Source organism: Apium graveolens, chromosome 6 (assembly GCF_009905375.1).
Source record: "Apium graveolens cultivar Ventura chromosome 6, ASM990537v1, whole genome shotgun sequence".
NCBI classification, from domain to species: domain Eukaryota; kingdom Viridiplantae; phylum Streptophyta; class Magnoliopsida; order Apiales; family Apiaceae; genus Apium; species Apium graveolens.
This window is the reverse complement of record NC_133652.1, coordinates 200,674,296-200,684,813: the sequence shown is the minus strand read 5'-3', so window position 1 is coordinate 200,684,813 and position 10,518 is coordinate 200,674,296. Positions and strand designations below refer to the sequence as shown.

Sequence of the window (10,518 nt, the reverse complement as noted above, 5' to 3'; positions counted from 1 at the left end):
CAATCATAGTATATTGCGGGTACAATTAAGCTGGAACCTTAGTTTCAGATATAGCCGATTAGTGGTATGTTGATAACAAAAGGGGAAAATCCTAATAACAAGACCACCGAAATCGAGAAGAGCGAAAGGGTAGAGAAAGGGAAAGCAGGTCTTGAGGACTGAGGAGAGAAGGGATGTTGATTTAATAGTTCTGGTGCCATGGAGGAGTCAAAGATGGAGAGTTAGGAGTAACTGGTTTGGGAACAACGGAAAGAAATAAGTTGAACTGATGGTTTTGGTGATATGTGATCGACTGATTTCTGAATATATACTAGGAAATGTTTGTATTTTACATTTTGTAAATTATATTTACTTTAATTAATCATTGTTTTATTATTTTATGTCATTAAATCTGTTTTTAATTGCAAATGACTGATATGCCCTTATAAAAGTTAACAGAGTTGACTATATCTGACGGACATACATAATTTGTAAAAATATTTGAACTGCAAACACATAAAATAAGAGTTTTTAAACTCTAATATTGCAAGTGGTCTGATACATAAAGTGCATACACAAAATGCACTTTACTCTAAATTATAATCTTAGCTATTTTAATATTAAAAACCTAAAAACTTTGTTTTATAATCTCTCTACACTCTGAATATTAATACTTTAGAATAAGGAGAATGTTGTATTATTATTCTCACAAAAACTGCAAATTTTTCTATATTTATCTTGTTGGAAAATTATATTTTTCCATGGAATAGGAGTGTTCTGTATCACATTTAAGTGGAAGGCTAAAATTTGTTCTAAGAGTGTGCCCTCAGCCTCAGCCAATCACCTTTGTGTGGACTTGAAGAATTTGGCAAACAAGTCCACAGAATGTTTAGCTATAAAGATTTAAAAACAGTGGCATACACACCCCATATAGTGGCATGTGAGATATATAAGTGTTGCATCATTCTTCAAATTTTCATATTTGCTTTATAACACACTTGGTTGAGTTCAAGTGACAGATCACCTCCAGTCTTAAAGTTTCTTCCATGGCTTCTACTATCTCACATGTTGGAGCTGTCAGCCATAAATTGGTAACTCTTTCGTTTCTTGTTTTATCTTAGCTTCTTAAGTTGTTACATGCATATTACATTTATATGCCAGTCCATGCATGCCATTTTACTTATATGGTGTGAAAATTGGTTCAACTAATTAACAAGTTTTTTAAACTTATAGCCACTTGTGTTACGTCTGTTGTGTTTATAATGCTTGTAATATGACTTTCTACTCTAGTTTTACACTATAATCCACAATTTATTCCCATACTCTAGGTGATCAACATTGACTAATTGCACACTTCATTGTTCATCAAATACGCTCCATGGTATTTCTCCCCAGTGAAATTAACTAAACTTAATCAAAAATTTAGTCCATGCCATAAATTAGTCCCTTGTGGTACTGTTGAACTAGATAAAATAGTCCCTCTCCGTATGACCTTTTGTCCGTAATCCGAGTTTAATGAAACAGAAATAGCTTAGAATTAATTTATCGAAGACTTCAGTGAACAATGACTATGAAATGTCTAATGTGAGATTTAAATATACGATTATGATTTTTCTTATAAGGGTTAATTTTAGATGAGAGCATCTGGTTTTCTGTTGTAATTCATATAGATAAATTTGTAGCTCAATATTTGAGTTGTTTGGTCTTTGTTTTGGTGCAGTTGAGCCTAAATAGCTCTAGCTCCGCAGGGTCAACCCCGAGCTCAGCTTTCTATGGCAGTGGTTTAAAGAAGGTGAACTCTAGATTCACTCACCAGAAGACTAGTGACTCTAAAACCTTTAGGATTGCGGCTGAGATAGATGAAGGCAAGGAAAAGAAAAAGGTGGACAAATGGGGAGGACTTGCCTATGACATTTCTGATGACCAACAAGACATTACAAGGGGAAAGGGACTGGTTGATTCCCTTTTTCAAGCTCCATCTGGTGCAGGAACTCATGATGCTATTATGAGTTCTTATGAATATCTCAGTACCGCACAAAAGACGTAAGAAGCTAAATATTGTGAAAGTATAAACAAAGTTATATTGTTTTTCATGGTAACATCTCTGCTTGTTGATATGATAATTTTGTTTCAGATATAACTTGGATAATAATATGGGTGGATTCTACATAGCTCCAGCTTTCATGGACAAGCTTGTTGTTCACCTTACTAAGAACTACATGACCCTGCCTAACATCAAGGTGTTTTGCTCGATCAGTTTCACATGTCATACAACTATCTAATGTGGTATTGCATCAAAATGAGATATTAAAGTTTGCTGCAAAATAGTTGAGCTGAACTCCGTTGAATAAGCTCTTACCTAACAAGCTGGGTCTCACCAATTACATGAACAAATTTCTTTTTCTGAACTTCTGTTATAAGCTTGAACTTGTAACTCGGGTCAGCTAGGTTAAGCCCTTGTGAGTTAAGCTTAAAGTTAAACCTTCATTTTTCACTAAATTAAGCTGTACTTGCATTCTAGTTGAAGTTGAGCTTAACTGTGGCCAGTTGTTGAAATTTATATTTTAGAAGCTCTAGCTGGAACTCGAGTTATAGATAGTCCTCAAACTTGTCAGTAGAAGTTGAAGTTGAACCGAGTAGAACATAAATGAGTAGCGGATTCAAACTCTGTTTCTGTCCTAATTCTTACTGTTGTATATGTTGAAGGTTCCTCTTATTCTTGGTGTTTGGGGAGGAAAAGGTCAAGGAAAATCATTCCAGTGTGAGCTTGTCTTTGCCAAGATGGGAATTACGTGAGTGAATTACAAATCATGCCTTCCTATACGGGATACCTATAACAATTTTTTTGATCATAATATACTTTTTGCTAACAAATGTCAGCCCAATTATGATGAGTGCTGGAGAGTTAGAAAGTGGAAATGCAGGAGAACCCGCGAAATTAATCCGACAAAGATATCGTGAAGCATCAGATATTATCAAGAAGAAAGGAAAGATGTCTTGTCTATTCATCAATGATCTTGACGCTGGAGCTGGTAGAATGGGCGGTACCACGCAGTATACGGTCAACAACCAGATGGTGAATGCAACGCTTATGAACATAGCTGATAACCCTACCAATGTCCAGCTTCCTGGTATGTACAACAAGGAGGAAAACATGCGTGTACCAATTATAGTCACAGGAAACGATTTCTCAACACTGTATGCTCCTCTCATCCGTGATGGTCGTATGGAGAAATTTTACTGGGCTCCAACTAGAGAGGATCGCATCGGTGTTTGCATTGGGATTTTTAGGACTGACAATATTTCTGATGAGGCTGTTGTCAAGATTGTTGACACTTTCCCTGGGCAATCTATTGGTAAGGAAAAGTATGATTATTATTTTCAGGGATCCAAAATAAAACACAGGTTTTGATTAAATTAATTATTAATGCTTATATGCAGATTTCTTTGGTGCTCTTCGAGCTCGAGTGTATGATGATGAAGTAAGGAAATGGATCTCAGGAATTGGAATTGAAGGTATCGGAAAGAAGCTTGTTAACTCAATAGAAGGACCCCCAACTTTTGAGCAACCCAAAATGACTCTCGAGAAGCTTCTCGAGTATGGCCATATGCTGGTTCAGGAACAGGACAATGTTAAGAGAGTGCAATTGGCTGAAAAATATTTAAATGAAGCTTCTCTTGGTGCAGCAAATGAGGATGCTATCAGTCAAGGAAATTTTTAAGGTTAGACACAATAGTTACATTTTCTTTTATAGATAAGTTTAATATCCACCTCATGCTATTAGTTAGAGCAGCTCCAATCTTGGGCCGCCCAACTGACCTTTTCCTGGGTCCGCATGTGCCACGTCAAATTTGGTTGGTCAAGTGAAATAAATGGTCAACTTATTCCAATGCCATGCCCACTTCCTTTAATGTGTAGGATCCAATTTATTCATATTATTTATATTTTCAAATAATTTAATTTTTATTAAAGTAATTAAATATTTTTATTCAAGTTTAATTTAATTTTATTATGTTGCAATTATAGTAATAAAATTAAAGTAATTTAAAAACATCTCACACAAAAATTTTGAGGGTTTGTAAAATATGGATTTGGATATGGATATGGAAATGGAATTTGAGGATTTGGATTTTGAGAATTTGGAGCTGTAGGTTTATTTGGATTCATTTTTTGGTAGAGAAAAAACTAAATTTTTTAAGAAAATGAAAGTATGAAAAATGGGATATGAAAATATAAGATATACATAGGAACAAAATATATCCGTCAAGTTATATAACCGTTGATTGTTTACGTTGTTAATTAAACGGTCATATTACTGTAGTGTATGCATGCCAAGTTATAAAACAAAAAGTAACAAACAAAATATAAACAGCAAAAGTAAAAAGTAAAAATAAGACAAAAAGACATTAAATTATCATAAACAATTGAAGCTGCCCGGGAAAGTGGGTCTGCCCATTTCATTTCAATTCCCCCTATGTATATCTTATGTGTCCATGTCAGTTTGCCTGGCCCAATGGGGAGTTGGGCACTCCATTGGAACTGCTCTTATGATCTGCACATTGATTTTATTGATTTATTTTTATGTCTATAAGAAATCTAATTTTTTTTTTGCGGATACAGGAAACGAAAAATTAGATGTCAAGATTTGGTTTTTTGTGGAGACAGAATGACAAGTTGGTGTTCCATCCCCTGAGGGTCTAGAAGCTAAGGGTGACAATCATAGCTTCATGTACCAAGAATAGGTTTTCTTTGTCTTTGTTAGGACACGCTGTTTCAGGATTATGAACATTTACTTTATTGTTTGTCTACCAAAACTTCATCTGGGCATGATCAAGTATGTCCTCTACAAAATCTCCAGTGATCCAGTTGTCCTGTTGATGTTTATACTCATCTTGTCTCCTCTCATTTATGATTGCCAAATAATGAATATATACCCAGAGTTCGGGCTTTCATTCGATGAAGAGTTCCAAATAATGAATATAATTACTGATGTTGGAATTCTTCCAGTCTTGGGAAGTTCATTAATCTGCTTGAAGACAAATAACTACATTGTTATAAAGACACAAATTTACCCTGCTCATAGCAAAAATCTTAAGCTTGCTGCTAGCTCGCATATATCTAGGAGCGGAGGTTTAAATAAAATGGCAGAAGCCTACTTATCATCTTATGTATCAGTCCAATAGTTATTTTAAAGTGAGATTGAGATAAATACCAATGTGCAAAAATATGTTTACTACTGAGTACTGACATACATGAGGAAAAGTGTTGAAAGTACACAAGGTAGCAAGAGTTAAAATACATAGATATTTGTACACACTGTAGCCAGAAGTCAGTTCAACAGGTACTTAGTTGCTCTGAAGTATCCTTTCGCTGTTATCTTTTTGGGAAACTACACAATAGAAATTAGAGATATGGTGTCGGTTAAATAAACCCTGAAGTTATCGTAAAGCCAAAATAATTGCAGATATATAGTAATGATGTAATCAATTTTGTTAATGTTCTATGTGCTTGAGCTGAAGAAATTTAAAATTACTGACCTGCATGAGCACTGTTAGACATTGAAACATGCGACAATGAGTTTGTATTCTTAGGATCAGATTTACGATTCGCACGTGACGTTGACTTTTCTGTGGTAATAGACCTGGAATTGTTCGATGATGAGTTCCCTTTATAATTGGGAGAGCTGGGGTTTTGTGGTTTATAAACGAGTTTGCGCGGAGATGGAGTTTTTTTAGTAGGAGAGATGGATGTGGAAGCTTCTGAGAAAGAGTTGGGAGCATTTACTGGGGGAAGGTTTGTCTTAATTTCTATATTTGAGGAGGCCGGTTCTTCTGTTAAAAGAAATGAAGTTACGGCCCCTTTTAGTCTTTCCATCATTCCCACCTGATCACCACGGGGAGATCTTGTGGGAGTAATTTTCTCTGTAATGACAACAGAAAGTGCCTTCTCAGCTTCCCCGGGTTCAAGCTTCTTCATCAAATACTCCGTGACTGAAACACCTTTACTCCAATTACTTGGGCTATTAGATTGACCATGAACTCTTCCTTCCATACCGCTTTCTGCTTTGTCCGTTCCAATACTGCCATCTTCTAAAGTTAGCCCGGAGGTATTGCAACTTAAGTCTGCAATTTTAGAAGCAATTGTCTGAGTTGCATCAGATACTGCACCATATGCTGGTGCCATCTTGTCAGTCACTGACTCTGTCATTGTTTTGCTAGAACTAGTGCCAACGCTTCCCTCTAAGATATGCTTCTCGGATGCCACGGGAACTGAACGAGGCTTCTGCTTTGCAGCCTGTTTGTAGTTCTCAGGTGCCAGCTCTGACTCGTACACTGAAGCAAGAACACTACTAAGCTTATAGTAAACATCTATAGAAAATTAAAAGGAAAGGAAACAACGCTAACTAAATTTAATTACTTGGGGCACCAAGATATTCAGGATCCTCCTCCTCCGCTTCATCCTCATGATCATCCAAGCTAACACCCCGGGTGAATTGGGATCTAGGTGAGTTGGTAGTTTGACCCTGTCTTCGCTTGATGCTGAGGGTATGCCGCCACTTTCTTGCTTTTTCCTTCACTCTTGAGAGAACTGTTGATTTTTTTGTAGGAGACTGTGCGCCTTCAAAATCAGTATGCTTTGCAAATGGACTTGATGGCCATATTGTGGCATCCCCAGCTTCAAAAAAACATAAAGTACAAAACTCTATGTCAACAGCAAATCCCGCTAATGGAATTACGTCTGAAGCATGTAAGATATGCTGAAACATTACCTCTACACACTTGCTTATTCTAATCAATATCAGGTGAAAAATAAAGAACTTGAAATGTATCCTACACATATGTAAAAAAAAAAATTACCTTGAAGAAGCTGTTGAAAAGTAGGGGAAGGTATGGATTTAGGAGTTTTGAAGGTTCCTGTACCAGGGGAGTTTTGAGATTTTGCTGTGCTGGGGGAGTTTTGAGCTTTTGGAGTTTTTGAGAAGGATGAAAATTGTGTACCATCTAGCTGAGCCATTTTAAACTATCTTCTTCATGGGGAAAAAAAATTTAAATATTATTCGTAGCACTGATATAAAACCCGGAAGAGTTTGCTGGGAACCATCGAATTTGATGCATTACTTTCCGGGTGGTTGTGTGAACAAAAATATGGCATGCGCAGTAACAATGTGAAGTTGGAGAATGAACGTTAAATCCTATGGGCTTTATTATTACATACACATATTTGACCTGGTCTAGAGGCAAACTGCCTCCCCTTTCCAAGATTTATGGTCCACCCCCTGGTCGTCTTAACAATACAAGTTACAAGTCCATATTCTTCGGTGCTTCACATTCAAAGATTACTAGCTTTATGTTGGTGCGGCATGATTATAAAAAAAATTTTATAAAAATTTTTAAGTTAATAATTATTCTTTACTTCTCTAAATTGTAACACATATATTTTATTAAATATATTTTTAAATTTCTTAAATATTTTCTACTTACATGTCTGGTTATTATTATATTTTTATATTTGATCGTGACAATCTTTGTAATATCTGTTCCGTGTAATTATTTTTGACAATAAATGGATATTATTTTAAGATTATATGAATTTTTGGTGAATTATGTGTTAATTGATATATGTGTTGGTTGTTTGTATGTGATAAAATTCCTGAATTTTAATTCTGATATATCCAAAATGAGGTATAGATTATTTTGATTTTTTTCTAATAATTTATATGTTATTATATGATTTTATAACTAATTTTTAGATTTAATTAATTATTTTTTGATTTAATTTTTAATTATTTTGATTATTCGGGAACCGTCCAACTTCAACAGTTTTTACATTTTTACTATCTGGAAGTTACGGAAAAACTCATTCCTAGCCTAATTTGATTATCCCGAGTATTTTTCATGTTTTGACTTTTGGATCCAGAGTACGGATTTTTTATAAAGTACGTTCATCTGGGGGCTCGGAACCCCAAAATGTTTTTTAAAAGCCCGACTTTGATTTTTATCCTAAAACCGTTATCGAATTGGATCAATTTTATTAATACTTAGCTATTAAGTATTCTACTTTTATATCTGATATGATCCAGCGAGGTACCAATATTTTGTATATATAAATAGTTGTTACTATACTTTATTTTCTCCAGATAAACACAAATATATAGTAAATTATATAAATATCGAGAGAATATATATATATATATATATTTATTTATTTATTTATCGTGATCTTCATAATCAAACAATGATTCGAAAGCGTTATTGAACTCCGATTTTGGCGTGCAAGTAGTCGAATCGAAGCTCGTGACAGGTAGAATCAAGTTTTTCAATCCATACAACTACATATTCAGTTGGTAATTTTCTATATTTTATTTACATTTAAGTTTAATTGAATTAAATTAGGGCTTTTTGATTTTGATGTTGTTTATATGATTTGATGATTGCAGGTTGTAGAAAATTAAATTCTGAATATTTTGTTATATTATATGCTTGATTTGCAATTCAATAACATGTTCAAAATTGAGTTTGATTTTCAAAATTAAGAAATTAAGGTTTATATGATTTGAATGTTTTTAATTGGAAATTGGAGTTTTTTCTAGGGGTTATTAGTAAAATTAATTGATAGTAGCTTGTGGATCATTTAAAATAGAATCGATTCATGTGCTTAATTGTGGTATTGGATCCCGGGTTCGAGCTCGCCGGACAATGCAACAATGGCGGCGGGGGAAACTTCGAGCCGGTTTTCCGACTTGTCTAGGGATTGTTTGTGTGTTTTGTTGCCATAGATACGTTCCTGGGTAGCTACATATTAATTACTATTAATTTTATGAAATCTGGTTCGTTTTTTAGGTTGCTGGAAAGGCTCCATGGCGGCAGTCATTGAGTTCGGCCACCGGAGAGTTTAGCCCCCCTATTTTCTTAAACTTTCCACTATTTTCTAAACTTTGCAATTTTTACAGTTTTAACCTTATGACCAAAGTTTCGAAAACTTACAATTTACCCCCTGGAAAATAATTTTTAAAAATTAATTTTATTAACTATTTTAATTCTAAAAATACTATTTATTATTTAAAAATTTATAAAAAATTGATTTAATTAATTAATTTTTAATAATAATTATTTATTTAATTGGTCAATTAATTTAAATATTAATTGATTAATTAATTAATTTAATTATTTAATTATTAATTTTTTTGAATATTTATTTGGAATTAATTATTCTTTTTGATTAAAAAATTCCGGAAAATAGTTTCGAGTTTTAAAATATTTTTCTAAATTATGTTGAATGCTTGATAATTATTTATAAATGATTTTAAAGCTAGTTTTGGGTATTCGAACCATATAATTGTATTACAAAATGATTCTTTTACCCGTTTTAATTCTGAAAAATGTTCAAAAATTCTTATTAAATGCCAGAAAAATTATTTTAATCCCGAACCTTCGTTGAAAAATTATTTTTATCGAATACCTTATGTGTTAAGTGCTATGTGCTATCTGATTGATGTGTTATATGCCTATGTGATCATTGTTAGATTGTTTTAATCATAACTTTCAATCCGTGAGTCGGATTTGGGTGAAATGAAGGGTAGATAAAAGCTTGTGACGTCTGTGTCACGATTAGAATGATATGAGATTGAGTATTGATAGATACTTATGATATCTAGCAGAGGAAGCGAGGCTTAGGAAAGAAAATCAAGTGGTCAATGAGTAGAATCGATAGACGAGTGTAAATGAAGTTGGAAATCATATGAGATAAGGCAAGTATATCCTAACATTTTTGAGATATATTGCAACTACCATAAACAGTTCTTATTTTATATTGCAAGTGCTTTGGATATAATTGAGATTTATCATATGATATCATGTGCTAGTTAAATTGCTTAACCCTGAACCCTGGTCAGATCATTTGATCTTTGAACTGTAAACCTTATCTTTTGATAACCATTGATTGTTGAATTACTAGATGCTAAACCACTTGAATACGATACTACTCCACAAATACATTCACACTATACACCAATCACTGAAATAGATTTTTTTAACATATAATCACCCATGCTCTCTCTACAGTACCTTGTAACATCAGAGAACCAAACCTTGTATAACCATTAAACCATTGTTCATTTATTACCTGATTCTTCTACAGACTTGAAGCCATTATTTATACATATCTTGATAAACCTTTACGATACTCATGAATTACATTATTCTTTGAGACAAATGTCTTATCAATGTTGATTATGATCTTGTTTTATTGAATTAAATTGTTTATCATATTGATTTGTTAAAGAATTGGATAGTGATATGGACCAGATTCGTGGTCATGTTAGGCCAATGCGTGCCTTGGATCTAGTATATAGAGTAGAGTTGTGTGCCTTGCTCGGGGCTAGTGCGTGACCGATCAGCAGCCTAACCTTGGTTTTTAAAACTAAAAGTGAATATCCAATTCTAATAATTGCTTAAAAAGAAACTTGATTCCTCTGAATCATTTCATTTGATTATTGCTTATCTTCATTTATTGTTAATATGACTTGCTGAGCTAGTTAG

The 10,518-nt window shown here is 33.7% G+C and overlaps 2 protein-coding genes across 2 annotated transcripts; one reads left to right on the top strand and one right to left on the bottom strand.

Annotated features, from left to right (window-relative positions):
* Positions 1-909: 909 nt before the first annotated feature.
* LOC141666555 (ribulose bisphosphate carboxylase/oxygenase activase, chloroplastic-like) lies at positions 910-4,937 on the top strand. Its single transcript, XM_074472620.1, has 7 exons — positions 910-1,070; positions 1,700-2,022; positions 2,114-2,219; positions 2,686-2,771; positions 2,860-3,335; positions 3,421-3,702; positions 4,601-4,937. Exons 1-6 carry the CDS (start codon positions 1,026-1,028, stop codon positions 3,699-3,701), a joined length of 1,317 nt encoding a protein of 438 aa, XP_074328721.1. The 5' UTR covers positions 910-1,025; the 3' UTR covers position 3,702; positions 4,601-4,937.
* Positions 4,938-5,179: 242 nt separating this feature from the next.
* LOC141666556 (uncharacterized) lies at positions 5,180-7,133 on the bottom strand. Its single transcript, XM_074472621.1, has 4 exons — positions 6,838-7,133; positions 6,398-6,655; positions 5,518-6,312; positions 5,180-5,369 (listed from the first exon to the last, which is right to left on the bottom strand). The coding sequence occupies exons 1-4, from the start codon at positions 6,992-6,994 to the stop codon at positions 5,326-5,328; spliced, it is 1,254 nt and encodes a 417-aa protein (XP_074328722.1). The 5' UTR covers positions 6,995-7,133; the 3' UTR covers positions 5,180-5,325.
* Between the last annotated feature and the right edge of the window lie 3,385 nt (positions 7,134-10,518).

What these genes read in the sequence shown, in the direction of transcription:
- LOC141666555 (XM_074472620.1), top strand. Translation starts at nt 1,026, where the DNA reads ATGGCTTCTACTATCTCACATGTTGGAGCTGTCAGCCATAAATTG. An exon ending in CTCAGTACCGCACAAAAGAC is followed by an intron (nt 2,023 to 2,113) that starts GTAAGAAGCTAA and finishes ATTTTGTTTCAG; the next exon opens with ATATAACTTGGATAATAATA. An exon ending in TGACCCTGCCTAACATCAAG is followed by an intron (nt 2,220 to 2,685) that starts GTGTTTTGCTCG and finishes TATATGTTGAAG; the next exon opens with GTTCCTCTTATTCTTGGTGT.
- LOC141666556 (XM_074472621.1), bottom strand. Translation starts at nt 6,994, where the DNA reads ATGGCTCAGCTAGATGGTACACAATTTTCATCCTTCTCAAAAACTCCA. An exon ending in TGAATATCTTGGTGCCCCAA is followed by an intron (nt 6,313 to 6,397) that starts GTAATTAAATTT and finishes TTCTTGCTTCAG; the next exon opens with TGTACGAGTCAGAGCTGGCA. An exon ending in GTCTAACAGTGCTCATGCAG is followed by an intron (nt 5,370 to 5,517) that starts GTCAGTAATTTT and finishes TCTATTGTGTAG; the next exon opens with TTTCCCAAAAAGATAACAGC.